This window comes from Haliotis rufescens, unplaced genomic scaffold (genome assembly GCF_023055435.1).
Source record: "Haliotis rufescens isolate VD_foot unplaced genomic scaffold, xgHalRufe1.0.p SCAF_113, whole genome shotgun sequence".
NCBI lineage: Eukaryota > Metazoa > Mollusca > Gastropoda > Lepetellida > Haliotidae > Haliotis > Haliotis rufescens.
In genome coordinates, this window is record NW_025963795.1 from 391,573 (window position 1) to 417,051 (window position 25,479).

The 25,479-nt window shown below is 42.5% G+C and overlaps 2 protein-coding genes across 4 annotated transcripts; one reads left to right on the forward strand and one right to left on the reverse strand.

The window, feature by feature from the left end:
• Nucleotides 1-1,198: 1,198 nt before the first annotated feature.
• Nucleotides 1,199-25,247, reverse strand: LOC125378155 (serine/threonine-protein phosphatase 6 regulatory ankyrin repeat subunit A-like). Of its 3 annotated transcripts, none has more exons than XM_048393083.1 (8): nt 24,882-25,247; nt 9,364-9,511; nt 7,219-7,257; nt 6,312-6,395; nt 5,900-5,941; nt 5,708-5,743; nt 2,638-2,712; nt 1,199-2,239 (listed from the first exon to the last, which is right to left on the reverse strand). In XM_048393083.1, exons 2-8 carry the CDS (start codon nt 9,380-9,382, stop codon nt 1,419-1,421), a joined length of 1,116 nt encoding a protein of 371 aa, XP_048249040.1. In that variant the 5' UTR covers nt 9,383-9,511; nt 24,882-25,247; the 3' UTR covers nt 1,199-1,418. The 3 variants fall into 3 exon arrangements, with proteins under 3 accessions (XP_048249040.1, XP_048249041.1, XP_048249042.1); XM_048393084.1 differs by lacking the exon at nt 24,882-25,247 and adding an exon at nt 22,752-22,880; XM_048393085.1 differs by lacking the exon at nt 24,882-25,247 and adding an exon at nt 22,508-22,736.
• Nucleotides 14,938-19,668, forward strand: LOC125378158. The gene is made up of 5 exons (XM_048393090.1): nt 14,938-16,147; nt 16,361-17,520; nt 17,689-17,849; nt 18,096-18,243; nt 19,531-19,668. Exons 1-5 carry the CDS (start codon nt 14,938-14,940, stop codon nt 19,666-19,668), a joined length of 2,817 nt encoding a protein of 938 aa, XP_048249047.1.
• Nucleotides 25,248-25,479: the final 232 nt, after the last annotated feature.

Here is a 25,479-nt window from a genome sequence, read left to right on the forward strand (position 1 = left end):
TATGCTCTGCACTTGATCATGAAGGGCGTGCAGTCGCATCTGGTGAAACTCCAAACCAAGATTCGGAGAGGTCAACAGATTTTACAGATGACCGTGGGACAGTTGTGTTTCAAAGACCTATGAGACCTCTGACATCGCTGCTGCCGCCACCGTCGCCGATGCTGCCGTCAGGACTAATCAGCGCGCTACGTTGTCGACCAATCAAGAAGCAGGGTTTCAGCACCTCTCCTATAAAATAAGAGTGAAGCCACTCACACTGCATTCTATGAGATCATCATCATGCAAAACAATGCAGACAATTGGGATATGGACATAGAGACAGAAGCATTAACATCGCCTCCTCCATGGCAATGCGACAGGTGCCAAGGCTGTCTGCCTGTGTACGCTCTTGGCACAAAGGCACGTGATGGCACATTTCAGTGCATCTGTTGCAACACCATCCTGAAGAACACTTACGTGACGCGATTATGCCACACTAGTAAGTGCCCTGTCAGGAGACAGGTGGCAGGCCATCCGTGCCTTTGCAGCACAGCACCTATGTGGGTGAGGAGTTAGTCTCTCATGATCAAACGGCCCTTTTCAGGGTCACCCATCTCTCCCGAAAGAACACTTTCATCCTTGCTTTGACTACCCTCTTCACTATCACAACAACAACAAAAACCTCCTCCTCCTTCTCCTCCTCCCTGCCACCTCAGCCGCCGCCTTCACCCTCCCTCCCTCCCTCCCTCCCCACCTCCTCTGCCGCTGCCGCCTCCTTCCCACCCTCCCTCCCTCCTTCCCTCCTTCCTCCGCGCTGCTGCCTCCACCCTCCCTCACTCCCTACTCCACCACTGCCGCCTCCACCCTCCCTCACTCCCTACTCCGCCACTGCCGCCTCTATCCTCCCTCCCTACCCACCTCCTCTGCCGCTGCCGCCTCCTTCCCACCCTCCCTCCCTCCTTCCCTCCTTCCTCCGCGCTGCCGCCTCCACCCTCCCTCACTCCCTACTCCACCACTGCCGCCTCCACCCTCCCTCACTCCCTACTCCGCCACTGCCGCCTCTATCCTCCCTCCCTCCCCGCCTCCTCTGCCGCCGCCGCCGTCGTCGCCCCCTCCTCCCTTCAAGCTAAGGTCATAGAATGTACCGTGTTGTATCCAAACAGTTTGTTGTGTCTGGTTCACGATTACTTACAAACCGATGACATACAAATGACAATTATTCCGAGATGAAGTATTTATATACTAATCCCACATCATCAATAATTTTAATCAATTAACAATTTTCCAACCTGATTATGCAAAAATGTCTCAAAAGTTTCCTCGAACAAAACAGACAGTCTCACATTGAACCTGAAATATACAACTTGAATGGCAAAGACCACTTCTCTGTCTGTAACAACATGTTATCCTTCTTTGTCAACACAAACAATACACTGACTTCATTGAGCGCCATGGGACACCAGGAGATGCACCATTTCCTGATGTTCCTTGTCTCTCGCCACGTCGGCAACATTCTGACCCTTCTTGTTCCTTGCGTTGATGTCCACCACATTCAATGACAGGACAAACTTTACCGTCTCCTCATCTTTTCCCTCACAAGCCAAGTGAAGGATGCTGTTACCAGCATCATCCACTAGCGTCATTACAGCGCCTGCACGCACCAGTAACTCCACCACTTCTCTTCGTTTATATAGTGAAGCCTCCATTACCGGTGTCCTGCTCTCCTTTCCTCTACTATTGATGTCTGCCATTTCTTGTGAGAGGACAAATTTCACCATCTCGACATCTCCTCCCTCACAGGCCCAGTGAAGGATGTTGTCACTGTCACTGTCCACTAGTGACACATCAGCACCTTCACGTATAAGTAACTCAACTACTTCTCTGTGTCCATACCAGGCGGCCGCCATCACTGGTGTCCTGTAACCCTCTCCCCTACTGTTGACGTCAGCCATCTTCTCTGAGAGAACAAATTTCACCAACTCCACAAGTCCTGAATAACAGGCATAGTGAAGGATGTTGTCACCTGCAGAGTCCTCCAGTGACACATTAGCTCCTTCAGTCACAAGGAGCTTCACCACATCTACATGCCCATGCCATGCTGCCGCCATCACCGGTGTCGTCCTCCACAGTCCCCCTATACCATCGATATCAGACTGACCCTGGGACATGATGCGCTTCACCACCGCCATGTTCCCAGCCCAGCAGGCAGCGTGAAGGTCAAACTCAGCTGGCGCAGGTCGTTGTGATGGTGTTGGTGTCGCTGTAACACAGGGTAAACTCTGTACACGTGCTGGACATCATACACGCACACATTATCTTACAGCGCTGGGGAATAGTTTACACCTACGTCAATTAACTGGATGTTTCAGTAGCTCAAGGCCAGAATCATAAGGACACGTTATGTTACAGTGCCCATAAATAGTTTTCAAGTAGATTAAATAACTGTGTATTTAGTAGTTTAATATAATCATACAGATAAATTATCTTACAGTGCTGGTGAATAGTTAACATTAATTAGCAGCATACTTGGTGGATCAAGGACTGCAAAAAGCCTGAATGAAACTATTCTGATGTGAAAAATAATTTTGAGCTAGGCTTAGATATGGACTCTTCTACAGTCAGTGTATTGACTGTGAGATGTTATCTGTCTGGTCACACCTCGTCTGGGTGTCCTGCTTATTCTCTCTGTGTTGTGTGTTCTTGCACACCCTCTAGACTGTGTGTCACTGGAGTCTGTGAACACAAAGTTGACAGTGAGACAAGGACATCAACAGTTAACATACAGCCAGGTGTAATACTCCCAGTAGACTGTGTGTCACTGGAGTTGACAGTGAGACAAGGACATCAACAGTCAACAAACAGCCAGGTGTAATACTCAAATTAAACTGTGGGTCGCTTAAGTCTGTGGACACAAATTTGACAGTGAGACAAGGACATCAACAGTAAACATATAGCCAGGTGTAATACTCCCTTTAGACCGTGGGTCACTTCAGTCTGTGGTCAGTGGATTATTTTCAAACCACCGTGATATAGCTGGAATATTGCTCAGTGCGGTAAAGTCATTTACTCTTCTCTGGCGTCAACTTCTTTTAATGATATTATGTTCTGGCTTGAACAAAAATGCTTCAGGTGGCATTACATTGGTTATAATGTTGTTTTCAGGACCTCACTACAGATGTAAACAAGAAGTACACAAAGAAACTTCACCAATAGATTAGTAGTTATAGGCAAACACAGACCTTCAGTGAATAACTCCGGGAGTAAATGTAAACAGGTAACAAAATACACTTCTTTGTCTTTGTTCCATGATGTTCATAGGTCGCGCTGTTTCACTCATGAACTATTTCCAATACAGCTCGGCATCTGATGTTTCCAAACATCATGCAGTTTGAATGAATGCAATATTGCTCTGTGCATCGTTAAACATTAAACAAACAAACAAAACATCATACAACGTCTTAATTATGTATTAAACCCTAAACAGCACAGCATAAATGTGAACGCTGGTCCGCAGCAGTACAAATTATATGACGGTAAAAAGAAATAAGAATAGAATGATAATAAGAATAAGAATAGCATTCCACAATTTTCGTAAAGATGCCAACGATGAGGATCATAATGTCAATGTCAATGTTGATTTTGTTGATGGTTCTGTCCTACTGGAGAGTACAGAAATGAATGTCAACAAATGAAGTGCCATATCAAATCAAATTTTCTTTGATGCCCAGGCCCAGTCACTTCCCACTCCAAAACCGTCAATGTGTGATTTTGCATCAAAATGTAAAAATGAAATGTAGATTATGCAATGAATTTAATGTCCAACACATTGCCAGTGGATGCCCCGCTTTGGCACAAACACAGTATCTTAAGCATTATGATGGAGTGGCTCTATCATTTTATTACCATCTTCTCTATGCTTGTGGTTTTGACGCAGATGTCCATTCATCGTATGACCAAGAATATGCAGAGATTTGGTGGCCAAATCCTGAAGTGAATGTAGATTATATACATACCAGGAGTAGTTCTCCAGCCTATACCTCTCTTTGTAAGATATGTGTGACACTTGTCAACGTTTTGCCCATCTCTATTTCCTTGAATGTTAATTTTGAAGAGTGGACAGATTTAGACACAGGTAATCGAGATTCTTCTACGTACCATTCACATAGTTTTCATTTTTAAACATTGCTGGCCACAGTTAATACCATAATGAAAATCCAGCCAATAATTACATAACATAACATACACACAATGCTGTGAATCATGTGAGTTATTTTACTGTTCTAACAAAATAGGTCACACACAGGTGAAGGCGGTAGCGTTAGCATTTGACGAATAGTTATAAGATGAACATACAAGTTGTTTGATCAAGGTTTCGGGTGAATAGTTGACTTATTCCAAGGCAACTGTTCACCCGAAAAAACACGGGAATATATGTCCTGCCTACCATAAAACGTTTTGAAAGCTTTTCTAAGGCCTTGAATGTTGTAACCTTGATCAAACAACTTTTGTGCAAGAGTTTTATTATGCTCTTTGGAATCTTCGAGGGTTGGCGGGGGATATGGAAACGGGCTCCGTCCATCCGTCCGTCACGTTTCGTTTCCGAAGCATAACTCAGAAACCGTTCATTATTTTTTCATCAAACTTTGCAGGTCTGCCAAGTACATGCTGAACTGGTGCCTTTTGTTATTTAGAAATTTTAGAATTTTTTTATTTGTTTACGTTTCCAAGGCAACAAGATGGACTTAGGTTCTGTGAGGGTAGAGTTCGTTTCCGGAGAATAACTCATAAACCGTTCAATATTTTTTAATCAAACTTTGCAGGTCTGTCAGGTACATGGTGAACTGGTGTCTTTTGCTATTTAGAAATTTTAGAATTTTTTATTTTTTACGTTTCCATGGCAACAAGATGGACTTAGGTTCTGTGAGGGCAGAGTTCCTTTCCAGAGCATAACTCATAAACCGTTCAATATTTTTTAATCAAACTTTGCAGGTCTGTCAGGTACATGGTGAACTGGTGCCTTTTGCTATTTAGAAATTTTAGAATTTTTTATTTTTTACGTTTCCATGGCAACAAGATGGACTTAGGTTCTGTGAGGGCAGAGTTCCTTTTCAGAGCATAACTCATAAACCGTTCAATATTTTTTAATCAAACTTTGCAGGTCTGTCAGGTACATGGTGAACTGGTGCCTTTTGCTATTTAGAAATTTTAGAATTTTTTATTTTTTTACGTTTCCATGGCAACAAGATGGACTTAGGTACTGTGAGGGCAGAGTTCCTTTCCAGAGCATAACTCATAAACCGTTCAATATTTTTTCATCAAACTTTGCATGTCTGTCAGGTACATGGTGAACTGGTCCCTTTTGCTATTTAGAAATTTTAGAATTTTTAATTCTTTTATTCTTTTTATTATTTTAAGCTCCACCTCGGTTAAAAAAGGTTAGGGTTTGTTTAGATTTAATTATGTCATAAATTCTGCAACAGGGGCGGGGGATATAGCCATGTTAGTGGCAAACTCTTGTTTAGAACTAAAACGTATTTTTTACGCATCCGATTGTCTACAAATCATAAACTAAAGGTTTTACTTAATCATTTACCTCCAAATACGTATACTCTTCTTTGTCGAAAGGAAACTATGAATATCAATTCCAGATTTTACCATCTTGTATAAATAAAGCCTACCGGATATTGTTTTAGATCATAATCAAAGTTTATGTGAAAGCATACTGTACCTCTATGCTCTCTTTGATGCTGTGTGAATGTCATCTCTGCAAGTCAGAAATACAAGATGAGAAACATGATGTTAAGAAGTGAGAAGATGCAAACAGATAAGGAAAGGCTCATATTATTGAAAGGTACATATGGATGGATGTAAACAATGTTCAGATAAACAGTCAGAGTAAAAAGAGGTAAGACAGACTTACTGAGCATGTTTTCTTCTACTTGACACAGTTGGAACTTGGATTCTGCAAAACGGTCAAATAACATTAAAGGAGCAAGTAAACGATTTACTACAGTAGTAAATTAAGCAAACTGAACTTATTGAGGGGAGAAACTACACTACACCCGGAAGACGTATAGAGATAGAACATTCAATTATCAATTGAAATGAAGTTAGCATCAAATTCAAGATTATTACATTTATATTGCAACGTGTGTGTGTGTGTGTGTGTGTGTGTGTGTGTGTGTGTGTGTGTGTGTGTGTGTGTGTGTGTGTGTGTGTGTGTGTGTGTGTGTGTGTGTGTGTGTGTGTGTGTTATGAGGATTTTGAAATCTCTTATTTAAAGAATTTAATCATATTCTACACACACACAAAAAGTAAAGTGATTGGCTTACTTGGCCTAGATCGGTGACCTGGCCGAGGTTGGTTACCTGGCTGAGATATGTGACCTGGCCTTTGAGGAGACTTTGACTCTGCAACTTGATGTTAGAGGAGAAGTTGTAAAGGCATAAATAGCGGTGAATATAGCAGAGGAATATAATCAAATGGTATATATCCTGCTTATAAAAGTAAAACAACGATGACAAGAGGTGGCTTCCTTTCATCACAAATGCCACAATGCATCAGGATGCCACTGCCTCCAAAAGGGTGAACATCTTGGAATTAATCATTCTCTTCATCCGACCATCCGTAGGCAACAAGCTGAACTGCAACTTGGTCTCTGCCAAAATCGCACAGCTCGAGACAGCTGACGTCTATTTCGTCGATTTTGATGGTTCAAGGCCATTCCACAGTTGTCTTGAGGCACATAATCATCTTGAGACTGATTGTCTGCTGATGCAGTGTCCCAGCCGCGCCAACCCCGATGTTGTCAGAGTGAGGCAGATCATATGTCGTCTACCAGTTCCTGGCTTTTCCCATGTTTGCCACGTCTAGTGGTTATGATGAATTAGTCTTGTCCTTAAGTTGGCAGCACCAGGCACTCTTGCAATATCGACCTGAGAGCCTTTCATTAGGGTCACCCCAAACCACTGTGATGTGTTGCTTGCCTCTGTGCATTTCATATTGTACAAAAATGAAAATAATCTGTCACAGTTTGTCACTGTGTATGTCCACTGGTCTAGACGTGGATTATGGACTTATAACTTTATTGAAGACATGAAAAATACTAGCGAAGAATGCATGATGTTGCAAATTCCCTCTGTCAGAACAGGAGTATAATTGTGCCATACGTATCCACATGACGTCCAACGATTCTGAGCCTCGGCGTGCTAACGTTTGTAAAGGGTAGTCAATACTTACGAGCCCCGTCTTCTTGAAGTCTCGGTGGGGACTTGGATTCTGTAAAACCGTAAACATTATTTCGCAAAACATTTACAGTCTCAGTAATCTAAATCATTTAGATAATTTAGTGATTTATAAAACGGATTCCAGGAAACGAATGCAACATCGGCATTAATATCGACATTGATTTAGGTTGGACCGACGTTGGAACCTGAGAGTGTTGTTACACCACCATACATGACATTAGAATTTCATTTCAAGGCACCAAACTTCATCCATAACTATTATTTGAACAAATCGCTACAGCATATGAATTTATTTTTAGCTTTCTGACACTAGTTTATGGATTGCACTGTACACACTGGGGGGTGGGGTGGGGGTGGGGGTGGGGGTGGGGGGGGGGGGGGGGGGGGGGGGGGGGTGTGTGTTCAAGTCAGATCAACCAATAGGTCTGTTTCTGTACATCTTAACTTAATAAGTACTAGCGAATACTGAATCATGGTGCACAGCTTATGATAGCCCTAAACTATACACTATATTTTAACAAACAGAAGTCCCCATTGAATACACTCATGATCAATAGTGCATATTAGCCTTTAGTTTGGAATATAAAATCACTTAGTTGCTTTGCATTGATCAGTCTCATTGACGAAGAGACATTGCTGGATATTTGCAAGCAATCACAGTCTACAAAATTGCGAACTGATTCAGATGAGGTCATATATTCATATGTCTAGGTTCTACACATATGTAAACTTAAGTATTCACTTAGTGTCAGTCAATTCAGAAAAGAAATTTTCAGAGTCAACTTATGGGTGCGAGTACATATCACTGGAGATTTTGCAAAACAATATAGAGAACCTACAATATGGATATGTGAAAAGATGTACAAAGCAAAATATTATCTAGTATAAACAAGCACTAGGTGGATGTAATTCTTATGAATATGTAAACCTCTATCATATCAGTAACTGAATCAAGTATTTCTGCAGTCATCATATAATAGAATCCTTAGACGTTTTTACCAGGGCGAGTTATCCATAATACGTTGTACAAGTAATACTACCTTGCTACTTGGGCTTCTTGGGAAAACCGCTCTTCATTCCTTCCTTTGTGTGCTTGTGACAACAGTGTGAATACAGAGTAACAAAAAACATTCTTTACCTGAAGTTGTTTGCAGCACATCATTGGTAGTTGTACTCGTTCGGTTAATGAAGAACATAACCAGAGAGGAGTCAAACTTGGCCATACAGTTTGGTAGGTGTATGTGGTTTGAGCCACTAGTGGGTGTTTCACGATAGAGGGGATCCACACACTTGATGTTAGAAGTGCAGGCCTGGTTCCTGCTCTGAATTTTCGTGATGTTCGAAGTGAGGCGACTGTGGGATCATCACAGGGTGGCCTACTCACAGCCGGTGTAGACTTTACATCTGGTTCTCTGGACATAATTTCCCCGAGCTGACCAGTCCTTGTTTTAGCCTCTTGATACCCAGCGCTAGACAGAGCAACAACAAGTACCATCTTTTGACGTCTCTTGGTATGAAGCGGCTGCGGATCGAACCCCCGACCTTCCGCTCTCTTGGTGGACGATCTACCACTTTATCACGGAGGCGGCCCAGTGTGCTAATTGATGATTTACACCTACAGCCACTTATTTAGGCATATGGGTTAAAATTGATATATTTACACATTTGCCTATTATGTAGCTTATTTAGCAGAGGCTCATCTATATCTACTTTGAGTGTTTTGTACAACCGAAGTAATGTTAATAGAGGTTTACATATTCGTAAGAATGTTCAACCAACAGTTCTTTATAGTTCAAAGAATACCACCTCTATGACATCAGAAGTTTTATATACACAGGGAATATTTCAGTGTTTCTCAGTGAAAAAACTAAATGAATGAAACAATGTTTCAGAACCATTGCACTTCTCTCAACTGCTTCAATGTAAGTTTGTTACATGACATTTCAGAAGTCACATTCGTCTTCAATTCAGTATGAAACAGTTTAATACTTTGACACCACACGCCATCGTACCAATCACATGTTAATTTAGCCATTGGTTGGTTATCACATGATGTTTCATGGTTGGACGGCCATGCAGATGGTATTGGTTAATATGGCATCTCACCACACGGAGACAGGTATCACAGCACACTTACCTGGCCGATGATGTGCCATGTAAGATGGACATGTGGCTCAGTGGGAAGGGAGTTGGAAATGGCTTTGGATATTTTGATCATGGAAAGTGTGATTGTTTGCTCCAAACTCGCCAACAGTTAAGGCAGGCACAGAGGTCAGATAGTCACCCTTCAATAAAAAACAAAAAATAGAACAGAACTTCATATCAGAACATCGTTTGTTACACTGGTAATGAAAGTACATAAACTTAGTGTATACCGTTAACAATCATAATAATGTACTTTATCTTACATAACATTTAGATACTGATTGGTTACTGAATAGGCATGAACCCTGCAGACATATAAGTGTCATGTTTCATACACCCAGCATATTTGCTTAGCAGAGATATTTTTCTGCCAACCTAATATGACACCGTAAACGGCAACTAAAGAAACCATAACGTATTTTTTATGCAGAAAAGTTTATACTATTTTGTATCTTTGTCGCACATGCTATGTCCAAATGAAACCTTGACACTTACAACAGTTTAAACACCAGTACCAGTACATGTGTCCGACACAACGCTTTGATATAAACATTAGCGTTCACAATGGAATATATATTTCACTAAATGTGAACCCTGTGTGGGAGGTTATGTACCAGCTCGGGGTATATGGTGTGATGTACCCTGGGTGGGAGGTTATGTACCAGCTCTGGGTATATTGTGTGATGTACCCTGTGTGGAAGGTTATGTACCAGCTCGGGGTATATGGTGTGATGTAACCTATGTGGGAGTTTATGTACCAGCTCTGGGTATATTGTGTGATGTACCCTGTGTTTGAGGTTATGTACCAGCTCGGGGTATATGGTGTGATGTTCCCTGGGTGGGAGGTTATGTACCAGCTCGGGGTATATGGTGTGATGTTCCCTGTGTTTGAGGCTATGTACCAGCTCGAGGTATATGGAGTGATTTACCCTGTTGGGGAGCCTTTGTACAAATTCAGGTTTATGATGTGATGTTCCCTGTGTGGGTGTCTATGTACCAACTCGGGACATACAGGTTGATGTCTCACACACGGTACATCATACCATTTATCCCAGTAGTATAAATGGGGGTTCTACCGCAACTCCACTGAAGCCAGATTTATACCGAAATACCTTTACTACAGAGGGAATTTTTCATGCAAAAACGATGATGCGATTCAATGATCGTCTTGACTTGTATTAAAAGAATCATCAATTTTGATTAATAATGGACAAGGTATAGGAGCACTACAAAAATTAGCCACTGCGGCTAAGGTATCTAAAGATGTGGCCAAGGATTGGTTAAAGAAACAAGCGATGTGGCAAATATATTTACCGGAACCGCGTTATATACCGAGGAAGAAGTTTTTATATTTTTACAACGAATGAAGTTCATCAGGATGACCTCTTGTTTCTTCCTCACAATAAGGCAAGACGCAAACCATATAAATACGCTTCAACCATAGTGGATGTGGCTAGTCGCCACAAGGAGGCTGAGCCATTAACCTCAAAAGATTCAACAGAAGTAGCTAATGCACCGAGTCGCATATATAAACGTGGACCACTAAAATGGCCCAAGTTGTTTCAAGTAGATCCTGGTCGTGAGCTTATGGGATCAGTAACTAAAGCACCACAACAGTCAGGCTTGATGAAAAACAGGCCCACATTAGTCAAGCTATTGTTGACAGATTTAACGTAACATTAGCCAAACGTTTTTTGTATATCAGTATAGGACTAAAAGGAAATCAGAACGATTAAGATCAACCGAATGTGTGACACGATTATCAGCTGTTGTATCAGCGCTGAATAATGAAGTAACGAGATTAATCAGGAAGAAACCATCAGATGAGATTACAATTAAATCTGTGACTTCTGAATCTTCATCACCGAGGAGAGGCAAAGAACAAAAACTTCCAGATAGAGTAAGCGTAAGATATTTATACCAGCCCGGTGAACTCGAAAGAGGCCAACGTCACGCAACTGATCCAATTTGGTCCTTTAGGTATAAACTAAGCGGCAAAAGAAAATACAGGTTGGCAATTTCTAATTTTCCTAAAAAGAGCGATAACTAGTGGAATGTGGGTATTGTGAATATGACTGCCCAGGAACAGGTACCGAAAAACACCTCACCCGAACACGCCACCATTGACGGTGCTCGTGCGGTGACAAAAAAATGGTGAAACAGGTTTCCCGCCTGTGGCATACACTGCACGTGCATGTTAGCTGTATAAATTCGTTCGTCTGCAGGGTGTAACCACACGTGATGGAAGCACACAAAAGAAATGCCACGACTGTCACAGGAGCAGAGAGAGAGACACCGGTATGGCCGAAATAAGGGCAACACAGGTCCAAATTGCCAGAAGGTTTGGTTGTACACCATTGACAGAAGCCAGGCTGATTCAACGGTACAGGCAGACAGGGAGGACACAGGACAGGCCTAGAACCGGACGACCCACCGAGTGACAACACCACTGGAAGACGGTTAGATATGGCTCATTTACCTTGAAACAGATTCGTAATGGCAACGGCGACGACGACGGCAGAAACAGTGTTGGGACATTCCAGTAGCCAACGTACAGTACTACGACGACTTTGTGCTGTTGGAATCCCAGCGTATCGTCCTTTCCGAGGAATGGTACTGACTGCTCAACATCAAAGCCTGAGACTGCAATGGGCGAGGCAGGTTCGGCACTGGCAAGTGAGAAATTGGCGTCGAGTGCTGTTGACTGATGAAAGTCGGTTAAATTGTTTGGAAATGACGGCAGAGAACGATTTTATCGACGCAGAGGGGAACGTTTGGCTCCGGCGTGTATTCGAGAGGTCCATCCATTCGGTGTGGGAGGTGTCATGGTGTGGGCGGTATTTGTGGAGATCAGAAGACTGATTTGGTGATTAAACAGGGAAACCTGAACGCTGTGCAGTACAGAGACCAAGTGTTGCATCCAGTTGTGCTTCCGTACTTACAAAACCAACAGCAGGGCACATTGTTTCAACACGACAATGTCAGGCCCCATACTGCAAGACTGACTCTGAACTTTCTAAAACAGCAGAACGTTGACGTTTTGCCCTGGCCTGCCCACTCACCCAATATGAATCCAATTGAACATCTGTGGGACCATTTGACAGACAGAGTAGAGCACGCCATCAGCCTCCCGTCAACAGACAAGAATTGCAGCAGGCCCTTAGAGACGAGTGGCAACGGATTCCAGTCCCCGTCATCAGAAGACAGACGTCATCGATGAGGCGGCGTATCACAGCATGCATTGAGGCAGCTGGAGGTCATACACGCTATTGAAGGCAACTGTGACAACAATGAACTCGTAGCGTGTCTGAGAATTTTTTGGTGACATTTCAGACAACTTTTGAAAATTTCTTACCCCACCATTGTTTACCTTGACTGTGCTGTTACAGCGTAACAGTTTCCTGCAATGTATGCTCCCTGGCTGTTGGAACTCTCCTGTGCGCGAGTCAAATTTGTCGTTGCGTAAAGGTCAGCGAGACAAATCACGCCGTTCGCTCTCGCATCAGGAAATTTAGGTTTTGACCACTTGTGACACACCACAGTGTGAGTATTGGCAGTATATTTATGATAGTAAGGTTAAGATTGTTTGTGTACAGTTTAATTGGGCTGTCATAGGATGATATGTCGGGAATTCGCTTTGACAAGCCTTGTAATGTGACTAAGTTTTCGTGCGGTTTTTGAATATGCTGACGCATTCAATTTATGTGTTTGATTTCCCTTATAATTTATTGTGGCATAAGGTTATACGTAAATGGATATTTTTTACTTTGTTTAGGTGTGTTTTAAACTCTGTTTTAAGGCATTGTGAACTTAAAGTTGTTATTTTTGTTGTATAGTAAATTACCGTAATTATCTTAAAATGAGGATACTTTTTGTTAAACACATGAGATTATATGCTAGCGACCAGGTTAAGTAATCATTTGTTTTTGTATTTCTTACAGCCTTTTACCCTTTATGAGAACCTTCATCTACAGAATAAACACCTTCAAATCTGATGACACTTGTACCATCATTTCTTGAATGGAAGAGGTTCGGGGTTATCTGACTTGTAGCTCGCAAGGGTGATGCAAGTACAGTAAAAGGACTAGTATAAGACTGCTGCAAGCTGGTTAACAGGAAAATGCAACCACCACAGGGATTTGTGTATATCTACACTGTGCAATAGGACAGGAACCCTCTTCAGGCAACAACAGGAGTTAGAAGCTGATTACAACATACAGTAATAACTACTGTGAGAAAATTCATTATGTCTGACATAGACAAAACAGAGGCAGAAAGGTCTGAGGAGTTTATGAGTTTGAAGCAGATGGAAACTATTAAAAAAGAGGAACTCACTGGAACTTCATACAGATTAAGAACTCTAACAGAAAAAGGAAGTGAAATGTATAAGGAGACCAAGGATACACACTGCGCTAAACTAGCTAAAGCCCAACAGGAACTTAAGGGAATTCTTAAAGCTTGTAGTCAATACCAAGGCGACCTCAAGTCATTACGACTTACTGAACGGAGCTTGGCTCAAGTGCATACACATTATTGTGAACTGTCATCGGGATATATAGACTTCTTACGTCGTACAAACACTCTTGATAGCAACAATGACCTAGATCTACATCTGCAGAACTACCAGGTACGGAAAAGTGAAATTGAAATCACGGGCAAACTTTTAGAACTTCACGTCCGGGAACTCATTGATTCATCATCCTATCATTCAAAGTCATTTATGCACACCAGCAAATCTGGGTTAAGCAACACCAGTTCATCGCTTGCTAGGAAGCGTGCTAAGGCAGAGGCAGCACGTGCAAGGGCAGAATATGCTGTCAAGGAAGCAGAGATTCTTAAGCAGCGTGCACTTCTGGAGGAGCAGCAACAACTTGCTGCTGCTAATGCCTCTCGTAAGAAGGCAGACATGGATGCTGACCTCAAACTTCTCAAAGAACAGAAAGAAGTGGCTGGGGCTGAAGCAGAAGTAAGGGAAGATTCTCAGGGATCAAGCAGTCATCTCTCATTACCAGTTGAAGGTGCCAAGGATCGCACAAGGGATTACGTAGCCAGGCACTCACAAAACCAAACAAGTAACATATCTGTGCCTCCGCACAACTTCCAACAAGAAGCCAACAGAAGTCTGACTTCACCTTCTCCCCCACAGGCTCAACAGGGACCAGTTAATGTATTGCCGGACACTAATATTCCATGTGCAGAGGCAGATTTAGTGTACTCAGTGGTACATCAAGGAGATGGAATTGAGAACATTCATAGGGATGAGGGCAACAACATGTTTGTTGCTACTGAACTGTTACGCTTCCTGCTGAAGAAAGAGTTACTGCTCACAAGGCTCACAAGTTTTAACGATCGGCCTGAATCATATGCCATTTGAAAGTTAAGCTTTCTCAGGATCATTGCCGAACTGCAGGCTACAGACGTTGAAGAGTTCGACTTATTGGTGAAGTGGTTAGGCCCTGCATCCTCGAAATACGCCAACAGTTTGAGAGTTGCTAATGTGCAAAACCCTTCAAGAGGCCTTGAAAGAATATGGGCAAGGCTGGATGAAAGATATGGATGCCCAGAGATGGTTGAGGCTGCGATGAAGAATAAACTGGCTGCTTTCCCAAGGTTGACTTACAAGAATAGTGAATTGTTATACGAGCTTTCAGACCTCCTCTCAGAAGTTGAATCCATCAAGGGTCAGGATGAATACAAGGCACTTCTATCTTATTTTGATTCCTCAGCTGGGGTGATACCAATTGTCAACAAACTGCCTTACGGCCTCCAGGAGAGATGGACATCTCATGCCACCAGATACAAAAGAACTAACAAAGTGCCGTTCCCCCCATTTTCAATTTTTGTGGATTTCGTAAGAGACATAAGCAAGGAGAAAAATGATCCAAGTTTTGCACATGAAACTTACACAGCTTCCCCTAGGAAAGACAGATCTAAACTGCCTTTCTCACGACCACCTCAGGTCGTAGCAAATCGGAAGACAGAGGTCACCCAGGAGACTAGAGCAAACCAGGACTGGTCGAACCTGTGCCCTGTTCACAAGACTGATCACTCTTTGAATCAATGTAAGGCATTCAAGCTCAAGACTTTAGAAGACAGCAAGGCACTAATCAAGCGCTTTGGTATTTGTTACAGGTGCTGCCTGACATCGACCCACCTAGCCAAAGCCTGCAGGGAATTTGTTAAATGTGCAGTTTGTGGAAGCAGTAGACATGCTACAGCACTGCATGTTGTTGATTGGGAACAAGAGAACTCAGAAACAGGAACACCTTCTCCCCGAGTGAATGATGGCGGGGAGAGGAAAGATTCACCTTCAGACACAAGCAAATTTCCTATTGCTTCAAAGTACACTCAGATATGTGGAGATGGATTTGCTGGAAAGTCCTGTTCAAAAACTGTTCTAGTGAAAGTTTATCCAGAGGGAAAACCTGATATGGCTACAAGAATGTACGCTATATTTGATGATCAGAGCAATGCATCTTTAGTGAAGTCTGAATTCTTTACAATCATGGAGGCAGATGGTGAAGTAATCCCATACACACTATCATCTTGTGCTGGACGCAAAGATACTTCTGGCCGGAGGGCCAAAGGCTACATCGTAGAGTCATTGGTTGGACATTCCAGGTTACAGCTTCCCACACTGATAGAATGTAATCAGATTCCGGATCACCGAGAAGAGATACCTGTACCTGAGGTTGCAATGCACTATAATCACCTGAAGGACATTGCTAACTGCATACCCCCTCTGGACAATGATGCACAAATTCTCCTTCTGATTAGTAGGGACCTAATAGAGGCCAACCATGTTTTGGACCAACGGATTGGCCCAAACAAGACTCCCTATGGACAAAAACTCTCTCTTGGGTGGTTGATTGTTGGCAAAACTTGCCTTGGCAAAGTTCATTAGCCCAAGCAAGTCACGGTAAATAAGACTTACATTCTGTCAGATGGATGCCCATCCATATTTAAGCCTTGCGACAATCACTTTCAAGTGAAGGAAGGCTGGTCATCGGGAAATGAGAAAAACAAGGTTATCTTCACAGCACGTGAAAGAAATGGACAAAATGAGGACAAGCTATTTGTAACCACTCAAGAGGATGACACATTAGGATTATCAGTGGAGGACAGAGAGTTCCTTGAAATCATGGATAATGAAATGGTCAAAACATCAGAAGGTAACTGGATTTCCCCACTTCCTTTCCAAAATGGCAGAAGACGGCTCCCAAACAATAGGAGCCAAGCTTTGAACAGGGCCAAGACTCTAGATCGCTGCCTGAAACGAGAGACCATCAAAAGACAACAATTCCTGGAATTCATGCAGAGAATTCTTGACAATTATCATGCAGAGTTGGCTCCACCATTGACCGAAGATGAGGAACGTTGGTATTTACCTTTGTTTGGGGTTTACCACCCAAAGAAGCCGGACCAGTTAAGAGCAGTGTTCAACTCTTCAGCAAATCATGAGGGGACATCACTTAATGATGTGCCGCTGAAAGGACCAGACTTAGCAAACAGTCTTGTAGGTGTGCTTCTACGCTTTCGAAGAGAGTCGACAGCTGTAATGGCAGATATTCAGCAAATGTTCTATTTTTTTCTCGTAAAAGAGGAACACAGGAATTTCCTACGATTTCTATGGTATAAGGATAATGACATAAACCAAGAGTTGGTGGAATACAGGATGAAAGTTCATGTCTTTGGAAACAGCCCTTCACCAGCTGTCGCCACTTACGGACCGAGGAGATCTGCCAAGTCTGTTGTAGAAACATACGGAAAGGATGTGCAGCTCTTCGTCGAAAGAGACTTCTATGTTGATGATGGGCTAACATGTCTACTAACTACCGAGCAAGCAATTGACCTAATAAAGAGAACACAGCAAGCATTGCTGTCAGGAGGAAATCTGAGACTACACAAGGTAGCATCAAATGATCCAGAGGTTATGAAAACATTCCCATCAGACGACTTGGCTAAAGACCTAAAAGACCTGGACCTAGGGTCAGACTTGCTTCCTGTGCAGCGTAGCCTAGGAATGATGTGGGACTTGCAATCTGACTCCTTCACTTTCAAAGTGTCTGCAGACCCAAAACCTTACACCAAGCGAGGAATTCTATCAACAATCAACAGTCTGTTCGGCCCTATGGGATTTGCTGTTCCTGTGACCATTCGTGGAAAAATTCTCTTTCGGGATCTGATTTCTTGAAATTCAGATTGGGATCAACCATCACCTTCTGCCAATGAACGAGAATGGGAAGATTGGAAGGACTCGTTAACATTGCTTGAGGAACTGAAGATACCACGCACATATGTGCCTGTCTCATTTCAGGGTGTCATAACAAAAGAGATACATGTCTTCTCAGACGCATCAGAGAAGGCCGTAGCTGCTGTGGCTTACTTGAGAACTGTTGATAAAGATAAAGGCCAAAGGACAGGCTTCATTCTTGGCAAGGCAAAGGTTGCTTCTACGCATGGGCACACCATACCAAGGTTGGAACTTTGTGCTGCAGTACTTGCAGTTGAAATTGCGGATCTGGTTTGTGAACATCTCGGACTTCCTCTTGATGTTGTTCAGTATTACACAGACAGCAAGATAGTCCTAGGCTACATCTACAATCAAACAAGAAGCTTTTAAGTGTATGTATCTAACAGGACTGACCGTATCAGGAAATATTCTCAACCAGAACAATGACATTATGTCCATTCGGATAAGAACCCGGCTGATATTGGTACCAGATCCATCCATGCTTCGCAGTTGAATTCATCAAGTTGGCTCTCAGGTCCAACGCCAATTTCCCAAGATTCCTGTGCTCATACCTTCATCCTTACTGATGAGGAAAACGACAAGGAACTGAGACCTGCACCTTCGTCCATGAAGACAAGGGTATGCGACACTAGTGGATCTTTGGCTGCACGCTACCTTGAAAAATTTCTTCTTTGGAAAGTCTTGTACTCGCTTTCACTCTACTCAAGTGCATGGCTCGCAAAATCCAAAACAAAGATCCATTGGGAATCAATTCGGACACCTTGAAAGAGACTGAACGCTTTCTAATGAAAACAGTACAGTACAGAACCTTTGGAGCAGAGATTGACTGTCTGCTGGCAAATTCGCCCATCCCAAGGAATAGCACTATATTGAGGTTGGATCCAAAGCTGGATGAACATGGTATTCTGTGTGTTGGCGGACGCCTAAACAAATCAGATTTTGATGCTCGCCTGAAAAACCCGACCATTATTCCTGGTGACTCTCACCTTGCGAGGCTCCTGGTGCGTCACCATCACTCAAGGGTCAAACATCAGGGTTGTACGTTCACAGAAGGAGCAGTTAGGTCGGCTGGTTTATGGATCACTGGAGCTAAGAGGGTGATCTCCTCGCTCATATACAAGTGTGTTTCATGTCGGAAGCTCCGTGGAAGACAACAATACCAGAAGATGGCTGATCTCCCTAGTGACCGTCTAATGCCAAGTCCTCCCTTCACTTACGTTGGATTAGACACCTTTGGACCATGGTTTGTTGTTACACGTCGCACTAGAGGGGGTCAGGCTAATAACAAGCAGTGGGCTGTTTTATTCACGTGTCTTACCACAAGGGCTATCCATATTGAAGTTGTTGAAGAATTATCTTCTTCTTCATTCATCAACGCTCTCAGAAGATTCATTTCAATAAGGGGACCAGTGAAGGAACTGAGGTCGGATAGCGGAACAAACTTTGTTGGAGCAACAGATGCCCTCAAGATAAATGTTGTGAATGTTGAGGACAATTCTATCAAGCATTTCCTAGATGATGAAAGGACCAAATGGATTTTCAATCCACCACAATCCTCACACATGGGCGGCGTCTGGGAAAGGATGATAGGAGTCACACGAAGAATTCTGGACTCTATGTTGGCAGAAACCCACTATAGGGATTTAACTCATGAAGTCCTATCGACATTCATGGCTGAAATATTGGCGATTGTGAATGCGCGACATATCGTCGCCAGAAATTCTTACCCCTGCCATTCTCTTGACTCAGAAGACTAATCATGAGGTGGAACCAATAGAACTTTGTGACTCCAAGGACTTGCTTCGATCGCAATAGCAGAGAGTTCAATCCCTCGCAAATACGTTCTGGAATCGTTGGAAACAGGAATATCTCCACACTGTACAGCCAAGACGTAAGTGGTTTCAGGACCAGAGAAATGTGCTACTGGGTGATCTTGTTCTACTGAATGAGAAGAACAGTACCAGAAATGATTGGCCAATGGCAGTTGTCGAGAGATCCTTCCCAAGCAGTGATGGGAAGTACGAAAGGTTGAACTTCGAATAATGAGAGGAGGAAAGATTACGAGGTACATTCGTCCAGTTACAGAGTTGGTAACACTGCTGTCTCCAAACTCTGATACTTCATAAACTGTCCAGTTCAAGATGAACTCTCAAGTGCCAAATAACTTTTTCATGTGTTATATTAGTTATTTTAGATGTAGTTTTGATTTATTAGAATTAGTTGCTGAACTTGAGGTGATATCTCGGTGAGATATCAGGCGGGGAGTGTGCTGTTACAGCGTAACAGTTTCCTGCAATGTATGCTCCCTGGCTGTTGGAACTCTCCTGTGCGCGAGTCAAATTTGTCGTTGCGTAAAGGTCAGCGAGACAAATCACGCTGTTCGCTCTCGCAATCAGGAAAATTAGGTTTTGACCACTTGTGACACACCACAGTGTGAGTATTGGCAGTATATTTATGATAGTAAGGTTAAGATTGTTTGTGTACGGTTTAATTGGGCTGTCATAGGATGATATGTCGGGAATTCGCTTTGACAAGCCTTGTAATGTGACTAAGTTTTCGCGCGGATTCAATTTATGTGTTTGATTTCCCTTATAATTTATTGTGGCATAAGGTTATACGTAAATGGATATTTTTTACTTTGTTTAGGTGTGTTTTAAACTCTGTTTTAAGGCATTGTGAACTTAAAGTTGTTATTTTTGTTGTATAGTAAATTACCGTAATTATCTTAAAATGAGGATACTTTTTGTTAAACACATGAGATTATATGCTAGCGACCAGGTTAAGTAATCATTTGTTTTTGTATTTCTTACAGCCTTTTACCCTTTATGAGAACCTTCATCTACAGAATAAACACCTTCAAATCTGATGACACTTGTACCATCATTTCTTGAATGGAAGAGGTTCGGGGTTATCTGACTTGTAGCTCGCAAGGGTGATGCAAGTACATTGACCTTACCTGTGATTGCACAATTTCATTCAAACTGTGGTTGATCAATCATCTGTTACACCTCCATAGATTATATTATAACTCACAACATAACTTCTTCTTGTTTTTGTTTTTTTATGGATCATGGAACTCGACCTGTACTTTCTTTTGCCGCCCAGTTTATAACATTTATCGGCTGGTTATGAAAGCAGGAGAGCCTATTCTTTATTATCTTAAAGATGGACCGTGCAGGGCATTTGTACGAGAAGAGTTGCTCATAGTTCTCAGAGATTCAGTATTACCACCATAAGTGACCATAAGCGTAGGTAGTTACACCATCCTTATCAATCCATCTCTTTGTATCTAAGGGGGATAATCATGTCTTGTTAATTCTTAATCCATATATCCTGTGATTGTCCATCTTAAAGTGTTCATCTCATGTTTGGATGTTCTACCATTGAATAATGCTTCTTTATTCTGTTCGTGTTTGATATGCTTATTTACCACATTCTTCTTAACACCCTTAGCTTTTCTTTTCTCCCCATTATCAGACTTCTTTATAGAATACATCTTAGGTCTTAATCCGACATACTCCGCAATAGGGCTCCCAGCATACTCATCCTTCATCTTACCTCATACCTTTTTTACCGCGCTGTGTAATGGATTATCTTTATAAAAAGCTGTGAATGCTCTCGACGGAGTTGACACTGCGCTTGTAACAGCTAGCATGGGACTCTGTGTAGCCGGTGTTGGTTTATTATCAACTATTGTCGCTGCGCCTATCGTACTTGGCCTGGAAGTAGCAGCGAGAGTCTCTGGACTGGCGGGAATAGCGATAAAATGTATTTCTCGTAAGTTGAAAAAGAAGGCATTAAAACATGCTAATATTCGGATACTAGCCGAAGCAACGTTAAACAGCATTGAAGATCAGATTTCAACAGCATTGGCTGAGTGTAAGATATCCGAGGAGGAGTTTCGTTTAGTGTTGTCAGAACTCACACAATACAAGCAATGAAGCAGGAGATTCGATCAAATTCTCGTAAGACCAGTGGCATCAGTTAAGACGAGAAAAAAGTTCATAGAACAGGGGAGACAACAAGCGCGTCAGTTATTCCGTACACAAACCAAATAACTGCTTGCAGATTAAGAATAGATTGATTCCTGTCGGTGGATCACATTTAAACGAATGCTTACTTAAGTCTATAATAAAGCCAATCAAATGGCGAGAATTACCACAACCCAGGAAGGTATATATTATATCAGTGAACCAAATACGGTTATCAATTGTTTCTTTCCAATTTCGGAAATTGAGTCAGGTCTCCTAGTACAATGAACAAAAAACTTAGTAAAAATGTTGAATATCACTTTGTTGAAAATAATGGTATGCGTATGAATAAAAATGATAGAAAATATTTTCATCACAATTTGGTTTAGTCTCGTTGAATCACATCATCGTTTTTGTATAAATAATATTCTCTGAGCTATAACTATAAAAAACAATTATATCATGGTGGTGAGCTAAATTAAGCTTAATCTCGGATCGCAGCAGGGTATAAATCTGGCCCCAGTGGAGTTGCGGTGGAGCCCCCAATGCCCATACTACTATCCCTGTCAGGTACATACCCTCCCACACAAGCCGAGTATATGGTGTGACTTATCAGTTGTTCATCATTTTGATTCTCCCTCGTCAGGTGTATGCTATGGAAAGACTAAGAGCTTATTTCTTCTCCCCTCTTACCCTCCACTGTCAGCGAATGTACATACTGCTTTGGGTGCTTTGCTATTAATAAAGGTCAGACGTTATTTTTAGAACACCCTCGTCTCGTTCTTCAATGTTTGTTGTAAATTCGTTTAAAATAGATAAGTATTACGTTTTATGTTACAGCAATACTAGTATATACTTTTATACTTTCACTGTCAAGATTTGTGTACAATGGCCACAAAGTGTATGCTTACCACCCTGCTGCGCACAGCGAAACCATGATCAGGCCCTGGTGTACCTTCTTCCTCGTAGGTATTGAAATGATATGTACCCAGTATGTCATCCAATGATCGTCCCACATACTGCGGTCTCTATCGTTCACATAATATTAGGGTTTACAGAGAATATGTAGCTGAACATGCACCAAGTCAAGTTTTCACAAAATGGTCTTAGCCACTTTCGGATGTAATATAACATGTATTGTAATGTCTGCCTTACCAGGTAACTCCTGACCAGCCACTGCAGTGTGTTGTGCGGGTCTACCTGTACTGCATACCCAACTGTTTAGAAACAGTTTACATGTACAGTTATTTAAACTCGGCTCGCCTGACCTGTGCGACCTGTGATAAAGCTGACAAACGTATCTAATGAGGCAACACATGGAAATATTACCATCCTGTTTTGTTTTTTGTTTGTTTGTTTGTTTGTTTGTTTTTGGGGTGGGTGGGTGGGTGGGGGGTGGGGGCTGGGTGTGTGTGTGTGTGTGTGGGGGGGGGGGGGGGGGGGGGGGGGGGGTTGGGTTTTGTTTTGTTTGTTTTGTTTTTTGGGGGGGTGTTTGGTTTTTTGTGTTTGTTTGTTGTTATTGTTTGTTTGTTTGTTGTTGTTGTTTTTTGGGGGGAGGGGGTTCTATGGCACGTGGCGTTGGTCCGTTGTTTAATTGCACACACGTCTGTAAAAAGAAACCACAGTGGTGATACCGTGGTTCCAATTGTTCAGATGCAATTCTTTTATGTTTCGTTTCGTTCCTTGCTTATCCACCCATCCGTGTTTCACAATATCCCAGCCAGAACAGTGGGAATCGATCGTGGAACATGCAAACGCTTTAGGCATGTCTTCGGAGCCCCCGTTGCGTGGCATTATTTGCTGTTTTTATCATATTTTAGGCACAACCTGATAATCTGGCAAAAGAGTAAGAGATGGAAAGGCCGTCTAATGTGAGGATGCTGCCTTTATCAAACTCGGCTCACATATAAGAGATATCATCTGAATAGACTTAAGCCACGATTGACAGAATGGTAGACTCTGTCATTTCCAAACCCGAGGTCAGTGTGACCTGTTCCCCAGGAGACGACTCGAAGGCTTTCAAGTGTAAAGGAATGCTGCGGAGTGACGTGTCGTGTCATCTATTGCACTAATGAATGCCTCAACGTAACCATTGAGGAGACGAGGATGTGTGAAGTGTATTCGGGTAACATGTGATACAGGATGTATTCCCTATGTGTGAAGTGTATTCGGGTAACATGTGATACAGGATGTATTCCCAATGTGTGAAGTGTATATGGGGTAACATGTGATACAGGATGTATTCCCAATGTGTGAAGTGTATATGGGGTAACATGTGATACATGATGTATTCCCTATGTGTGAAGTGTATTCGGGTAACATGTGATACAGGATGTATTCCCCATGTGTGAAGTGTATATGGGGTAACATGTGATACAGGATGTATTCCCAATGTGTGAAGTGTATATGGGGTAACATGTGATACATGATGTATTCCCTATGTGTGAAGTGTATTCGGGTAACATGTGATACAGGATGTATTCCCTATGTGTGAAGTGTATATGGGGTAACATGTGATACATGATGTATTCCCTATGTGTGAAGTGTATTCGGGTAACATGTGATACAGGATGTATTCCCCATGTTTGAAGTGTACATGGGGTAACATGTGATACAGGATGTATTCCCCATGTGTGAAGTGTATATGGGGTAACATGTGATACAGGATGTATTCCCTATGTGTGAAGTGTATATGGGGTAACATGTGATACAGGATTTATTCCCCATGTGTGAAGTGTATATGGGGTAACATGTGATACATGATGTATTCCCTATGTGTGAAGTGTATTCGGGTAACATGTGATACAGGATGTATTCCCCATGTTTGAAGTGTACATGGGGTAACATGTGATACAGGATGTATTCCCCATGTGTGAAGTGTATTCGGGTAACATGTGATACAGGATGTATTCCCAATGTGTGAAGTGTATATGGGGTAACATGTGATACATGATGTATTCCCTATGTGTGAAGTGTATTCGGGTAACATGTGATACAGGATGTATTCCCCATGTTTGAAGTGTAGATGGGGTAACATGTGATACAGGATGTATTCCCCATGTGTGAAGTGTATATGGGGTAACATGTGATACAGGTACATAAATGAAAATGAAAATTGGGCCTCCAAGATCACACCTTACATTTTGCCATGTGGGAGGAGGAGCTCTGAAAGACATGTAAACGGCTTGCAACCTTATCCAGTGGTATATGACACCCGAGAGACATATTTTACAGAATGTTACTGGAAGACCTCCGTTGCCAGATGACAATAATGAGAAATCTCACCTTGCTCCTCCATTGTGTAAATTGTCCGTCGAGCAGGCTGTGTGAGGCCTTTCGGTACATTATGGATAATCTCCGAAATAATTCTCCGAAGCAGGCTCCTGCTGGCCCACATAGAAAGAATATGAATGTAAGTGTCTTGTGAGGTGAGAGTTGCGCTGTCAACTGTAACGGAATCAACGGAATGCAAGTGGTAGCCAGCTCTTGTTCTACCTGCAGAGCCAAACTATTTGTAAATACTGGGATAGCATAGGTCACTCCGACCTTTCACGACTGTGTCTCTGCGGATACTCACACCACCAGTAGAAACCAACTATGTAAAGTAATAGCTATTGTATCATGTTGAAATACAATGTGTGTTTGACGACTAGATATAGATATGTACTCGACAGGCCGTGGGGAGAGGGAGAGATATGTAGGTAGGGGTGAAGTAGGGGCTGGGGAAGTGTGTAGGTAGGGGAGAAATGGAGGGTGGGGAGGTGTGTAGGTAGGGGAAAAGTGGAGGGTGGGGAGGTGTGTAGGTAGGGGAGAAGTGGAGGGTGGCAAGATGTGTAGGTAGGGGAGAAGTGGAGGGTGTGGAGGTGTGTAGGTAGGAGAGAAG

Coding starts and splice junctions, on each gene's coding strand:
- LOC125378155 (XM_048393083.1), bottom strand. Junction 6,396..7,218: donor ACTTCAAGAAGACGGGGCTC/GTAAGTATTGAC, acceptor TCTAACATCAAG/TTGCAGAGTCAAAGTCTCCT. Junction 5,744..5,899: donor AGTAGAAGAAAACATGCTCA/GTAAGTCTGTCT, acceptor TCTGACTTGCAG/AGATGACATTCACACAGCAT.
- LOC125378158 (XM_048393090.1), top strand. CDS start 14,938: ATGGTTGAGGCTGCGATGAAGAATAAACTGGCTGCTTTCCCAAGGTTG. Junction 17,521..17,688: donor CTATGGGATTTGCTGTTCCT/GTGACCATTCGT, acceptor GTCTCATTTCAG/GGTGTCATAACAAAAGAGAT. Junction 17,850..18,095: donor CATGGGCACACCATACCAAG/GTTGGAACTTTG, acceptor TATTGGTACCAG/ATCCATCCATGCTTCGCAGT.